Source organism: Scyliorhinus torazame, chromosome 18 (genome assembly GCF_047496885.1).
Source record: "Scyliorhinus torazame isolate Kashiwa2021f chromosome 18, sScyTor2.1, whole genome shotgun sequence".
NCBI classification, from domain to species: Eukaryota; Metazoa; Chordata; class Chondrichthyes; order Carcharhiniformes; family Scyliorhinidae; genus Scyliorhinus; species Scyliorhinus torazame.
This window is the reverse complement of record NC_092724.1, coordinates 118326337-118341783: the sequence shown is the minus strand read 5'-3', so window position 1 is coordinate 118341783 and position 15447 is coordinate 118326337. Positions and strand designations below refer to the sequence as shown.

The 15447-nt window shown below is 46.8% G+C and overlaps 2 protein-coding genes across 2 annotated transcripts in view; one reads left to right on the top strand and one right to left on the bottom strand.

Moving 5' to 3' along the window:
- Positions 1–10585, top strand: part of LOC140395446 (Na(+)/H(+) exchange regulatory cofactor NHE-RF1-like) — a 132643-nt gene extending 122058 nt beyond the window's left edge. Inside the window, exons 5-6 of the mRNA XM_072483212.1 lie at positions 5633–5749; positions 7799–10585. Of these exons, the coding sequence (XP_072339313.1) occupies positions 5633–5749; positions 7799–7954 (273 nt within the window). The 3' untranslated portion in view covers positions 7955–10585. The remainder of the gene's footprint in view (positions 1–5632; positions 5750–7798) is intronic.
- A 1386-nt stretch (positions 10586–11971) lies between these two features.
- Positions 11972–15447, bottom strand: part of LOC140395448 (epsin-2-like) — a 204543-nt gene continuing 201067 nt past the window's right edge. The window contains 3 exon segments of the mRNA XM_072483217.1: positions 11972–12499; positions 13299–13436; positions 13439–13531. Of these exon segments, the coding sequence (XP_072339318.1) occupies positions 12141–12499; positions 13299–13436; positions 13439–13531 (590 nt within the window). The 3' untranslated portion in view covers positions 11972–12140.

Sequence of the window (15447 nt, the reverse complement as noted above, 5' to 3'; positions counted from 1 at the left end):
TCCTGGGAATTTAGATAGTTAAGACTTGATCAAGGTTTTTAAGTTGTTATGGGTAACGGGGAGTGTTTTTAAAAAAAAAATAATAATTTATGGAATGTGAATGTCTGTGGCTAGGCTAGCATTTATTGCCCAACCCTAATTTCCCTTGAGAGGGTGAACTGTTGCAGTCCCTGAGGTGTAGGTACACCCACAGTGCTGTTAAGGAGGTCGTTTCAGGAGTTTGACCCAGCGACAGTAAAGGAATGGAGATAAACTTCCAAGTCAGGATGCTGAGTGACTTGGAGGTGAACCTCCAGTTGGTGTTGTACCCAAATATCTGTGGCTCCTTTATTTCTAGATGGTAGTGATCGTGAGGTTTGGAAGAACTCCTTGCCTAAGAAACCTTGGTGAGTTCCTGAAGTGCATCTTGTACTGGTGCACGCTGCTTTCATAGATTTCCTACAGTGCAGAAGGAGGTCATTCGGCCCATTGAGTCTGCACCGACCCTACAAAAGAGCATTCAACCCAGGTCCACTCTGAGGAGTCACGAATTGTGCTGAATATTGTGCAATCATTAGCAAACATTCCCGCATCTGACCTTTATGGTGGACGGAAAGTCATTGATGAAGCAGCTGAAAATGGTTGGGCCGTGGAACTCCTGCAGTGATGTCCTGGAGATGATTGACCTCCAAACACCACAACCATTTTCCTTTGTGCCAAGTATGACTCCAACCAGTGGAGGGTTTTCCCCCTGATCCCATTGGCTCCTGTTTTGCTAGGGCTCTGTGATGCCATACTCGGTCAAATGCTGCCTTGATGTCGAGGGCTGTAACTCTCACCTCACCTCTGGCATTCAGCTCTGAGCTGAGTGGCCCTGGCAGGACCCAAACTGAACATCGGTGAGCAGGATGTTGCTGAGTAAGTGCTGCTTGATCGCATTGTTGATGACCACTCCTATCACTTTACCGAGAATAAACTAATTAGCAGTAATTGTCCAGGTTGGATTTGTCCCGTTTGTTGTGTACAGGACATACCTAGGCAATTTCCCACATTACCAGTGTTGTAGCTGTACTGGAACAGCTTGGCTTGGGGTGTGGCAAGTTCTGGAGCACAAGTCTTCAATACTATTGCTTGAATATTGTCAGGGCCCATAGCCTTTGCGGTATCCAGCACTGTCAGCTATTTCTTGACATCACGTGGATTGAATTGAATAGATTGAAGATTGACATCTGTAATGCTGGGGATCTCTGGAAGAGGCTGAGATGGATCATCCACTCAAGATTGCTTTGAATGCATCAGTCTTACTTTTTGCACTGATATGCTGAGCTCCTCAATCATTGAGGATGGGGATATTTGTGGAGCCCCCCCCCCCATTTACGATTGGATGTGACAGGGCTGCAGTGCTTCGATCTGTTCTGTTGGTTGTGGGATGGCTTACCTCTGTCTATTACTTGTTGCTTATGTTGTTTGGCATGCAAGTGGCTTCACCAGGTCAACACCTCATTTTTGGGTATGCCTGGGAAGCCCTCCTGCACTCTTCATTGAACCAGAGTTGATCCCTTGGCTTAGTGGTAATGGTAGAGTCTGGGATGTGATAGGCCATGCAGTTACAGATTGTGGCTGAGTACAATCCTGCCGATGGCCCACAGTGCCTCACGGATGCCCAGTTTTGAGCTGCTGGATCTGTTTGTAGTCTATACCATTTAACATGCGATGGTAGTGCCACACAACATGATGGGGGGCCTCTTGAATGTGAAAATGGGACTTTGTCTCCACAAGGACTGTGCGGCGATCACTCCTACCGATACTGTCATGGAGAGATGCATCTGCGGCAGGCAGCTTGATGAGGTTGAGGTCAAGTCTGTTTTTCCCTCTTGTTGGTTCCCTCATCAGTCCAGCAGCTATGTCCTTTAGGATACGACCAGCTCAGTCTGTGTGGGTGCTACCTAGACCCTCTTGGTGATGGACATTGAAGTCTCCGCCCAGTATACATTCTGCACCCTTGCCACCCTCGGTGCTTCCTCCAAGTGGAGGAGTACTGATTCATCAGCTGATGGTGGACAGTACGTGGTAATCAGCAGAAGATTTCCATGCCCATGTTTGACCTGGTTCCGTGGCACTTCTTGGGGTCTGGAGTTGTGTTCAGGATGCCCAGGGCAACTCCTTCCTGACTATACCACTGGGCTGCCACCTCTGGTGGGTCTGTCCTACCAGTGGGGCTGGACATATCCAGGAATGGTAATGGTGGTGTCTGGGACCATATCTGACAGATATGATTCCATGAATATGTCTATGTCAGGCTGTTGCTTGACTAGTCTGTGAGACAGCTCTCCCAATTTTGGCACATGCCCAGATATTCAAAAGGAGGACTTTGCAGGGGTGACGGGTCTGTGTTGCTGTCTCTGGATTTTTTTTCTACTTTATACTTTTTTTCCAATTAAGGAGCAATTTAACATGGCCAATCCACCTACTCTGCACATCTTTGGGTTGTGGGGGTGGGCCCCACACAGACACTGGGAGAATGTGCAAACTCCACACGGACAGTGACCGGGGCCGTCCACAGGGTCTCTGGATTATTAGTGTAGTTGGAGAGAAGCTATTTCTGCTGGTTGGGGAGTCCAGGACCAGGGGGACAAGAGTTTAAAAAAAAAAAAAAAACTAGAGCAAGACCTTTCAGGGGCTCCAAGACAGGCCAGCAGCACGGTTCAATTCCCGTACCAGCCTCCCCGAACAGGCGCCGGAATGTGGCGACTAGGGGCTTTTCACAGTAACTTCATTGAAGCCTACTTGTGACAATAAGCGATTTTCATTTCATTTCATTTTCATTCAGGAGTGTAATTAGAAAACATTAAGAATGGCAGAAGTCTGGAACTCTGCAGTCAATAGCAGTTGATGCTAAACCGATGGTAAATTTTCAAACTGAGATTGATAGATTTTTGTTGATCAAAGATTTTAAGGGATATGTGGGGCAAAGGTGCCTTTATGGAGTTAGGTCACAGATCAGCTACCACCTCCTTAAATGGCTTGTGGGGTTAAACAGCCTCCTCAAGTTCCTATTATTACATGTTTAGTTCTGGGCTGTGCAAAGATAATTCGGAGATCCTGTGAGCGGCCTGGGTCACTGTCCGTGTGGAGTTTGCACATTCTTCCCATGTCTGCGTGGTTCCCACCCCACAACACAAGGTGGATTGGTCATGCTAAATTGCCCCGTAATTTTGTGGGGGGGGGGGGGGGGGGGGAGGAGAACTATTGGGTGCTATAAATTTTTTTGCAAACCTCAAACTGTCTTGGGACACTGATTCAGCAGAAACATACTGAGGCTGGAAGAGTTTAATGATGAAGACGGATTGCATCGGCGAGGCCCATGCTGGCTTGAGCATTAGAAGACAAATGGGTGATGCAATTGAGGTTTAAAATGACAATTAAAGGATTTGATGGGGTCTACAGAGAAACAATTTTCTCTGGTTGGGGTAGGGAGGGGAAGCCCAGAGAAAGAGCGCAGAAGACCGAAGGTTAGAGCTAGGCTGTTCATTGGGTGTGTCAGGTTAGGAAGCACTTCACGCAAAGGGGAGTAGAAATCTGGAATCCTCTCCTTCTCCTCCCTCCCCCCCCCCCCCCCCCCCCCCCCAAAAAAAAACATCCAAAATACTGGTGAGGCTAATTGAAAGTTTCAAAGCTGAGATTGATGGATTTCATTAGGCCAAGGGTTACAGAACCGATACCGATGAAGGGAGTTGAGATGCAGATCAGTCTGACCCAAATAAATGGTGACATAGGTTCGAGGGACAGTCCCATCTCTTGTTTGAATCTTCAATACTAGAGGCTTTTCACAGTAACTTCATTAAAGCCTACTTGTGACAATAAGCAATTATTATTATATTTGTTGCTGTCGCTATAACCAGCCTGGCAAAGCAATGGATAACATAAAGTGATGGAGAAGGCTGTCTGTTTAATGTATAACTGTCCAGTGGGCCCATTCTTAATGACTCAATCCCTCACTAATCTAGTTTCGCCAAGAGTCCTTCTACTTGTGTCAGGTGACCTGCGTAGTAAATGCTCGTTCTTCTAATCCTCATTTCTGTTTGGTGAGTCTGTTAAAAAACTCTTTTGTGTGATGGAAATATGATCCGAGATGTGGCTATGTACCTCAAATGCAAACCATGATAATAAGATGCTAAGTCACTTCCTGCTGCACAATTACTTAGAATCTAGACATTGCTCTTTTGAATGAGTTGCTGGCTGCCTCTGCTGTGTTGCAGAATCCCTGGATTAGCTTCCAGTTTCCCAGATAACATGAACTGTAGCCATAGAGGCCTCATTCTGACACTCTCAATCCCTCACAATAGGAAAATGATAATCTTTTGGGCCTTCAATGTTGGTATTGGCCTGTCGAAGGGCAGCTACAGACAACTCAGCAGGGAATGATTGACCCCCATTGACCCCAGGCATTGTCCACTGATGTCCTGAATGGATAAGTGAATAGTAAATCCAGAGGCTGAGTTGGATTCCCGCCCCCAGGTTAACTTGTCAACCATTGTGGGCAGCACGGTAGCATTGTGGATAGCACAATTGCTTCACAGCTCCAGGGTCCCAGGTTCGATTCCGGCTTGGGTCACTGTCTGTGCGGAGTCTGCACATCCTCCCCGTGTGTGCGTGGGTTTCCTCCGGGTGCTCCGGTTTCCTCCCACAGTCCAAAGATGTGCAGGTTAGGTGGATTGGCCATGATAAATTGCCCTTAGTGTCCAAAATTGCCCTTCGTGTTGGGTGGGGTTACTGGGTTATGGGGGATAGGGTGGAGGTGTTGACCTTGGGTAGGGTGCTCTTTCCAAGTGCAGACTCGGTGCAGACTTAGTGGGCCAAATGACCTCCTTCTGCACTGTAAATTCTATGATGTGGGCTAGTTGCAGAGTTACAGGTTGACTGGTGTTGAAAGCCCAAATGGTTCAGAGAAAGAAATCTGCCCTCCTTACCTGGGTCGACCGATATAGAACTTCAGACCCACACCATGTGGCATCCCAATGGGTAGTAAATGTGACCTTTCTCATATCACCCATAATGCCAGGATCAGAAGGATGGTCTTGAGCCTCCACTATCAATTTCTCAGTACTTCCTGTTCAGGCTTGCCTGCAATCTCATTCTCCATCTTCACCCTTCACTCAGTCTCGGGGAAAGGAGAGGTTGTATCGTTAACCCTGCGAATATAGTAAGGTGTAATTAGACCTGCGGAATTTGCGCGGGACCAACAATCCAGTGATATCAGACTGACCCACTGCCGCTAATGACTGATGTAGAAACTTGCACGCTGAGAATCAAGCCAGGAAATGGCGCTTGTGTCACTGTAATCAGTCCGCACATTGGAGCAGATCCTCCCACTGGGTTATACAGTTCAAGGAGCAGCTCACAGACCTCAGATGGAGAAGGTGGGGAGGGGACCCGGGTCAGGAGCACACCGCTTCGGCAGTTAGATTTTAGTTGCGTTAGATGAGAATTTTGAATACCAAATACTCCAGCCAGATCTCTCCCAGCATGAAGGAGCTAGAAACTGGCTGAATCGAGGAGCGAGCCTGTGGGTCTCTGAGATTCCTCTATCTGACGTTGTGTTTTTTGATGCTGCTTTTCTGTTGTTAGTGATGACTAACCTTTTCATTCACAGGCCAATGGAAACATAGCTGCAGAAGTGACTCCCACATCAGCACCGTCTTCGAATTCATCATCTTCCCCATCAACTCCAACAACTCCAGCCAGGGCTGAAAGTGCCCAGATGGTTGAGGTAGATTTTACAGTTGTTTATGACGTTGCTTCCCAAGCATATCCCCAAACATATTCCCACTGTAACTCCATTTTAATGCTTGTACATTGGTGTGACCCCAGAGTGAGAGCAGGGTGGGTATTGGGGGGGGGGGGGGGGGGGGGGGGGCACAGTGGTTGAGAGGGGAGGTGGGTGCAAATTGTTTTGGCTACAATAGTTTTGGAGACTCTTGAGGCACACATGTAATGGAGTCTCGGGCTCTCCTGCCGTTCACTACAGCATGTGTTCAAAGTAACTTCACCTCCATTATGTGTGCATTCAAGGAAGGCCCTGATTAGCCACTTGGATCTGAACCGCCGATCATGGCACCGTAAGAATGACCAATCGGGGCAACGACACTCTGTTCCATTGCTGAACCATTGGGGGCAGTGGGAGGATTTCACCTCTCCACAGTTGCCACTGCTGCCTCAGGGCTCATGACCCCAAATGGTCGGTTGAGGTCACAACCTTTGATCTGGGAGTGCTGCCTTTTGTTTCCTGTGTTAGAGCAGTGTCTAAGCTTCGCACCTCCTTCATTGGCTTTGAAGTCATACGAGATAACTGTTGAGATGGGGACTGCTGATGGGTCTCTGAAGCCGGCAGTGTTGGCTGCGAGGAGCAGGGATGGTTCCAATTCCCAGAGTCTAAGGATGATGCTGATTATCCAGCCCCACACTCTTATCAGCTTTCTCTGTACTGGTGTGTGCGGAAACACAGCTCTTCCCCCTGAACAATGTGTGTGTGTGTGTGTGTGTGTAACCTCCCTGTTATGAAATGTCATTCAGTGTAACACTCTGTACGGCAGCTGTGAATACTTTCAGGCTCACTGGGCTGGGGAAATCCGCACCTTTTCTTGTTTTGCTGTCCTTTGCGATATAAGAGAACATTACATGAATAAAAAACATTTCTGAATCAATTATGCCTCCCGCAGTCGACTTGCCAATTGATCATCGTCTGGCAATGGAGGACACCAAAAGGACCAGAGTCTTCAGGAGTTGATGTTGGGGGTGAGGTTTCTGGCCTGGGGAACAAATCCTTAAATTTAATAAATAGACATGGTGATGCAGCACTGAGTGATTGCTGTTGGGTTATTACCCTGATGAAGAACAAGGGGTGCTTCATCATGTGCCCCTCGATCAGCATCATCGCTCGGTCAGCCTTGGCTGGTTGTGGAGCGCTCCCACCTCTGAATCAAAAGGTTATGGGTCTAAGAATGAGACTCCAAATTTTCATCCCAAGCCGGCACTCCCAATGCACTACTGAGGGAGTGCCACGCTGCCGGAGGGCCAATACTTGGGGAGAGTTGTGCTGCCGGATGGTTGATACGGAGGCCGTGTTGTGCTGGCTGCCAGAGGGTTGGTACTGAGGGAGTGCCACGCTGCCAGAGGGCCGGTACTTGGGGAGTGTCGTGCTGCCGGAGGGTTGATACTGAGGCAGTGTTGTGCTGGCTGCCAGAGGGTTGGTACTGAGGGAGTGCCACGCTGCCAGACGGCTGATACATAGGGAGTGTCGTGCTACCGGAGGGTCGATACCGAGGCAGTGTCACGTTGGATGCTGGAGGGTCGATACTGAGGCAGTGTCGCGTTGGATGCCAGAGGGTTGATACTGAGGGCGTGCCATGCTGGCTGCCAGAGGGTTGGTACTGAGGGAGTGCTGCACTGTCAAGAGGGTCGGCACTGAGGGAACGCCATCCTATTCAAAGCATGCATCGAATGTACAGCATGGAAACATACCAAAGAAGAGTTTTGTCCTCGAGTCCTGGCCAATGTTTTATCCTCCGCCAACCTTTCTTAAAAGCAGGTTAGCAGTTATTTGTGGGATCTTGCTCGGCACAAACTGGGTGCCAACTTCTGACACAAGTTATTACCATTCAAACATCATTAGTTGCGTAATTATGAGTTGTCTTGGCGTGGCGAAAGGGGCGTATAAATTCAGGCCATTTTGTCATCCTTCAGTTCAAGCAGGTCACAAGAAAATTGACACACTATCTCTCTCTTTCTCTCTGTCTCACCCTCTCTCTTTGTTTGGCAGCTCCAGCCCGAAGGTAACCGTAAATCTGTGGAGGTGGGTTTGAGCCTCAGTACCTCTGCAGCGGAGGCCAAGGAGAAGGTTCATTCGAAACGCTCAAGCAAGCGGGCCCCACCGATGGACTGGAGCAAGAAGAATGAACTATTTAGCAATTTGTAATTCGGTAATCTCAGCTTCAGCTTTAATAACCTCCAGAAAATTTAAATTTCTCTGATAATTTTATTTTCTCAAACCCAGCAAATCTTAACTTGGTGACATTCCGAGGGTTGAGTCCCTCCACTCACTCACTCACTCCCTCCTTCCCTCCCTCACTGGTTTATGAAACCCTTTCCTCCCTCTGGTCAGTGCTAAGCCAGATCCAGCATAATGTGCAGTTGTCGTTGACCTGGTTTGTGTTATTTGAGCAGGGGGTCAGTGTGACAAGTCCTCATCTTGCCTCACTCTGACCAGAGATTTTAGCCCACACTTGTGTGCTCAAGGCCCCTCCCAGTAGCTCTGGGTGGAGTGCTGGCATCCCACAGGCATCTGTCACCATTGGATCCTGATCCCAGTTGTAACTTGGACAGGGGCAGTTTTGTGAGGTTGGGGACACTGTCCTATCTTTTTGAGTGCATACGCTGCCCTGTCACTGTCCCCACTGCCCAGTCACTACCTGAACTTGACCCTTTGATTACTAAAAGGCAGGACAAATTTTAAGTCACTTTGAACACCGAGTACCGCACTGTCAACCACTTTCCATTCACTCACAAACCTAGTGATTTTTCATTGTTGCAGAAATTGTTCCTCGCTCCTGATTAACAGAGGGTTGTGAATCTGTCAAGAAAGGTTTGAAAGCACTGACACAAATTACACTTAACGAAGAACCCCAGAGTTTTACCCATGACGGGATCAGGTTTTGGATCACACTTTCTCTAACCTGCTGTGTGCAATTATGTTTTTTTCTTCATTTAGATTCTCCCTTTTAAAATCAAGTCAAATCTGCAGTCAATCAGCTACATTAATTTAGCAAATAACTAGTTTGTATGACAAGACGAGGCTTTGGTGAGAAGGGATGGCTGTGTTACAGGTTGAACTAGGAGAATACAGTCAGTGCTGATGGATGGAGCTGTCCCATGAGGGTCCTTGTCTCGTCGGCCTGTGCGCCACCTTGGCTGGTAGATGCCCATCATTCTTAGTGGTTAAGGTGCCCACACTGAGCTCCATCTAACTGGCTAGGAGTGTGCATTTCTCTTGAATGGCTGTGGGACCAGTTTTCCAACACTCCAAATGACCCTGGTTGCTGGGATGTGTTGTACAAGGATGCTATCATTTAGAGCATAATTCGAGAACATCAAACCCATCCAGTCCCCTCCCTCCATTTCGGTCCAATCTATAACAATAAATAATATTGGCTCTTTAAGTTTCAAGTCTCCGTCTCAAAGATCAACATTCCTCATCCTTATCTTCCTGACCATGAATGAAGTTTTGATTTGGATCATGATGGGGCAGTCCGATCTTGTATATCTATGCCGTTGAGTCCAATTGACCTGCTGGAAAAAATATCTAGTTATTGCTGGTATAGTTACTGATACTCTGATTTTCGCCCTCCCCCATGACTGTATCTTGCAGAGTAGTATCTGTCTGTTAATGTCTGCTGTTGGGTTGGACCTTTTTTATTCAGAACATTTGTCGATGATCGGTTATTAAAGGGATTCCTTGTTTATCAGTTCTTCTCTAGTTTATCAGCATTGCCAATGATTGTAATCTGCTTTTAATTTGCTACAAGTGAGTGCTGACCTGAAATGGTTCCTGAACCTGGACATTTATCAGGCTTCTCATTTGCTTCCAAGAGATTTTGGTTTAAAATAAAAGCAACGAAGAGTGAAATAACACAGCAACAATCAGGCAGGTGTCCTGAGCCCCTCGCACTGGCAAGTTCAAAAGGAATTTTGTAAAAAGTGGTTGCAGTCAGTCCCAATGATCCACGTGATCTGATAAAATTCCTTCTATTGAGACAACTGGGGACCTTCGAGAGTCACTGCAATTTCGAATTGTAACACTGATCTCCTAAAAGGTTGGGTGTGAAATTCGAGATTGTGTTACCCCAGCTTTCGAATTTTAACCCTCGGGATCTCGTGTCGAAATAATGCCTGCGACCTGCGGTGAAGACGAGGTCCTGCGTGATTTCCACCATGAGCAGTCTCTCGAGGCATTCTCGTTTCACGCACCACCATGGGGAGCAGTGCCTTCACGCCACTTGGGGAGTTTTGGGTTTAGTCCCAGTTCCCAGGCAGTGCATCCAGGGTTAGTCTGGGGCGCAGTCATGGTCTGGGTCCAAATGCAGCATTCTATTTTGCCACTGAACGTACATTGCATTTTCCTTTTTTTTTAATTAGAACTTTCTGTACACTTTTTATATCAAAAGCCAACATGACCTAGACTGACGGGTAAGATGGAAATGCTTCTCTGAAAGTAAAATGCCATTGCAGCCCCCAGGAAACCTGAGCTGAGTTTGATCCTCTGTGCACATGTTTCTGTTTGTTATCAGCATTGATTTTTTTCACTATTTGATGGGAGTGGAGCAAACGCAGTCTGATTTAATTAACACAGGTCCTGAGTTAGTCACAGCAAGTTGTAGAGAAGAGTTTGCTCCTGTGCATAACATACAGTGATCAAAGTGTTTCTCGATCTGTAGCTTCAAGCTGTAAAACAGAATGGTTTGTCGTCCAAATTCAGACACATTGTAATTTTTAGAAACTATATTTTTATCAATGTGTAAATTTTAAGCAATAAAAGTTCAAAATCAAAGAACTGTATTTGTCTCCATGCATTGCACATCCTGTGGGAATGTGGTTAACATCGGCACCTGAGGGACGGGAGCCAGGGCAGAAGGGTCCTGAAAATCATGGGCTCAGAGTTATCAAGTTTGGTGTTTAACATGCAGTGTTATCACTTAAGGGGGTGGTGGGGGGATTGGTCTTTCAACTTGTGCTGAATTTTTGATATGTCTCTCTGATTAAGATGTTACAATTGTGTGTCGTTTGATGGATAAAAAAAAGTGTTTCCCTGTTAGATGAGCCTGGATTTTACCGGGACCATTTTGAAAAACTTGTTAACCCTTACCTCTCAACTGGGGGCTCAGTGAATGAATTATAGGAGTCAAAGTACTCCCCTGGTGGAGTAGACGGGAACAAAAGTCCTCTTCAAATCATTTATTAAATCTGATCTGTATCAACTCCACCTCCCCACCTTGGTTCTGTAATCCTTGTTGCCCCTAACCACCAAACTATATCATTCCTGGACTTGGAATTTTCAGCATTCTTTGTGTGAAGAAATGCTCCTTTTTGTTCTGGACCTTTGCCAATCAGAGGGAATGCTTACTCTACTGATCTTTAATCAGTAAGAAGTCTTACACCCGGTTAAAGTCCAACAGGTTTATTTGAATCACTAGCTTTCAGAGCATAGCTCCTTCATCAGGTGAGTCACTAGTGATTCTAAATACACCTGTTGGACTTTAACCTGGTGTTGTAAGACTTCTTACTATGCCCACCCCAGTCCAACACTGGCATCGCCACATCATGATCTTTAAATCAGTCACCTTTATTGGATCACCCTTTGATCTTTATACATAGTGAAATACAGGCTTACTGATGGCAATGAGCTTTCTTGCCCTTTTAATCCCAGAATCATTGCTGCACCGCTCTGTATCCTCTGAGGTGAGATGCCCAAAACCAAGTGTAGGTCCTCCAGATGGAGCTTAACCAGAGCTTTCCCCCCCCCCCCCCCCCCCCCCATTGCATTCCAGTTTCCCCCTGATCCCCATAAGGCCAACATTCCATTACTCGGAGTATCTCTGGACCTTACTGCTAGCTTGATATGATTTCTGTACCTGTGTGCCAATGTTTCTCTGCTTCCCTCAATTCTGAGCTCCGCATTTAGAAAATTGATGGGTCATGTCCTGGTGGGGTGAATCTCAGTACTGACCTGCCCACCCCTGCCACCCCCCACCTCATACACGTGTCAATGTGCTCAATGGGACTTTTAGACCGACACCATAATCATGTGACAGTGCCTTACCCAATCGCTGCTGCGATGCCAATCTGAGAATGTCACCTGACCTCAACAACTACCCAATGTTTGTGTCCGGGTTATGTTTGGGTTTAGAAAATGGAACTCATGACACATTAGCCAGTGATATAAAATTAAATGTTTATTTTTGAAGTATTACACAGCCCCAATATATATTTGCAAAGTCACTCCAGATAATCCCACTGAGGCAGAATGAGATGGCATTCCTGGTGACCAGATGAGATATACATCCCCTCTATAACACCGCTCCAATGAGCTAAATTAAAGGTCACTGACCTCAGAGAAAGGGGTTTAGGCTTGTGGTTGGCTGAGGCATTACAGCAGCTTTAGAAACAGGTACCAGCGGCTGGCCAAAGTGATGACCTATGTCTACTGCCATTCTTGTGGCTGGCATCATGCCTGGCCCCTGGGCTAAACCACTGAATGTCGAAGGATGCGTCATGGTGGTGGACATGCAGCTGGAGGCCATGGGTAGAGGTGCTATGAAGGGCATTGATGCCATGCCCATTCCTGCAGTGGCACTCCCCATAATGGTGGGTTGGTCAAAGCCAGCATTGCCTTGAATCTGCTTCAAGGTCAGTTTATTCTGCTGACTATGTTGAAAAGGGTTGGATGTCGAGATTGAACCGAGCCCACCTGCAAAGAGAAGAAAGTTCCATCATTGACAGCAGATATAAATCCAACTCCCTTCAGACCCAACATCTCGTCACAATGCAGCATATGCTGGAAAAGTGATTTTAATCTCCATCGAACACTCCCAGGACAGGTACAGCACAGGGTTAGATATAGAGTAAATCTCCCTTTATATACCGTTGCCACCAAACACTCCCATGGCAGGTACAGTACTGGGTTAGATACAGTGTAAAGCTCATAGGGCGTTCAGTCCATCACGATGAAATGGGTTTGCTTTGGGTCCCAGTGTTGAAAGGAGCAACCTGTTCATCCTAATGACAGTGATTTTCCCCCCCACCCCTTCCTGGGACATGGTCAAAATCAAGGTGCAACATCGTCATCTTGGTGGCAGCAACAGCAAAGACATTTCACCTATCGTTCCCCATCACCCATCCATTTATCCTCCTTTCACAGCCCTGTTCGACTATGCAGTGTTTGCACCCACCCCCTGATCCACCCTGTCCTGAGTAGTATTTTACTGTTCCAGTCTTATTGATTCTCCTCCTCATCTCTAATTTTATTCCCCACCTGACATTGGTCCAGTTTGCTTATGAATGAGTTAATTCTCATTAAGTCAGGCATTCTTTGTTCATCTCAGTCAGTCACTCTTTATTTTGGTTGAATAGTTTGTCAGTCAATCACTCTCCGTTCATCTCGGTCGATCACCCTCACTCAGTCACTCTTGGCCATGCCTGGCACTACAGATCTTTGCCTTGAAGATGTTTTACTTAAAGACATATATTTCACCATCAGACTGTGTTACCTGATGTGTGGAAAGGATTCTTGCTCTTAAGGGTGTGAGAAGGTGCAGAGAGCAACGAATCCAAATTCACCAGGGATGCAGCATTAGGATCCAGGAATAATTCTGGAGTCCGGTGAGGTCCATTTGAGGAGTCCTTAGGGAATGCCCTACTTCAATCATATCGAAGACATCTGGACTGCTGCTACCGTTCTGCTTTGTGTTTGGAATCATTTCACCCAATAGGTCCATCTTTCCTGCAGGATTGGAATTGGCAATTAGTTTTCCTGGCTAATTTTTATAATAATCTTTATTAATGTCACAAGTAGACTTACATTAGCACTGCAATGAAGTCACTGAAAATCCTAAGTCGCCATATTCCGGCACCTGTTCCGGTACATTGAGGGAGAATTCAGAATGTCCAATTCACCTACAGCACATGGTAGCACAGTGATTAGCACTGTTGCTTCACAGCGCCAGGGACCCGGGGTCGATTCCCGGCTTAGGTCACTATCTGTGTGGAGTCTGCACATTCTCCCCGTGTCTGCATGGTTTTCCACGGTGCTCCGGTTTCCTCCCAAAAGACGTGCTTGTTAGGTAATTTAGACATTCTGAATTCCCCCTCAGTGTACCCGAACAGGCGTCAGAATGTGGCGACTAGGGGCTTTTCACAGTAACTTCATTGCAGTGTTAATGTAAGCCTACTTGTGACAATAAAGATTATTATTATTACAGCACGTCTTTTGGGACTTGTGGGAGGAAACCCACATAGACACTGGGAGAACATGCAGACTCCGTACTGAGACCCAAGCCGGGAATGGAACCTGGGTCCCTGGTGCTGTGAAGCAACAGTGCTAGCCACCATGCCGCCCTTTATCCTAAAGTCCAGGCCCCTCAGTATCTTCCTGCTCTCAATCGTGTGCCTCACATTGCAAGAACATAAACGTATCTGGTAACCATGAGCTGTGTATCTTCCAAGGGGATCACTCTGGTTTCTAACTTCTCTTTTCTGCCATCCTAACTGCTCAGTCATTCTTTGCTTCAGTTACCTAGTGGAGACTCCTGCCAAGTAGATATGTTATCTGTTATTGTTCAGTTTCTGAGGAACAGGCTGACGCACTTTGTTAAACAGAAATCTTGTTAAACAGAGACTGACGTCTTCAGATTCCAGAGAATTTTAGTTTCTATTTTGTCTGGTGATCGGTATGCTGACATCAGTTGCATTTTTCTTTGGGAAGAATTGAAATGGAAAGATATTTCTTTGGCTCTCAGCTAAGCAACACCTTGAATTTTTAATTCTCACCTTGTTTTCAAATCCCTCCGAGGCCTCGCCACTGCACCCCCACCCGCCAAAATATCTGTGCTCTTTCAATTCTGGTCAGTTGGTCTCTCAGTCTGTATGAGGAGCAGCTGTAGGATACTCAGTAGCAGGGACTGATTTCACCCTCCCGTCCATAGGCCTGTAATACTAACAGTGTTCGTATCATTCAGAGGACTGTGGATCACCCCACTCCCACGAACCATCCAGGAGTAGGTCCTGACCTCAATCAACATTGGGTGGGGGGTGGTGTAGTGCTTATGTTTCTGAACTCGGTAGTAATCAAGAGTTTAACGCCCACCAGCCTAGCCTTTTAGTTTGAACTCGGTTTAAAATTAATAGCTGGTGTCAGTACAATTGACTCGCCTCCATTGAAGGAACTGATCCGGGATAGAACCTAAAACTGAGTTCCTTGGCTGGGGGTGGGGGAATCTTGGCCCAGAGGGAGCCATTATTCTGACCACACTAGGAATTACTCTTCTTTGGAAAGAGCACCATTTCCATTATTTTGCCAATGGCACACTACCCGCCCCGGGCTCCAGCTCTGCAATTGTTTGCCAACCCTGTCCTGATCTTGGACACTCCCATGAGGGCAACAAAACTAGTAAACAATGGAGCAAGATTGAGTTCAGTCCATGTATCATACCCTTCCTCCATGTACCAGACTCTCCCTCCATGTGGTGATTCACAGCCATGCTAAGGGGGAATTGGGCAGATACTCTGGAATTGTCCTTCCCTAATCCAGGGACATTATCCAGTTCTTATTAGTTCACTCAGTGGTTTTGGGGGGGGGGGGGGGGGAAAGAGATTTGGTGAGGTTGTGAGGGTAATGATGGTGTGGAGGTTAGGTGTGAG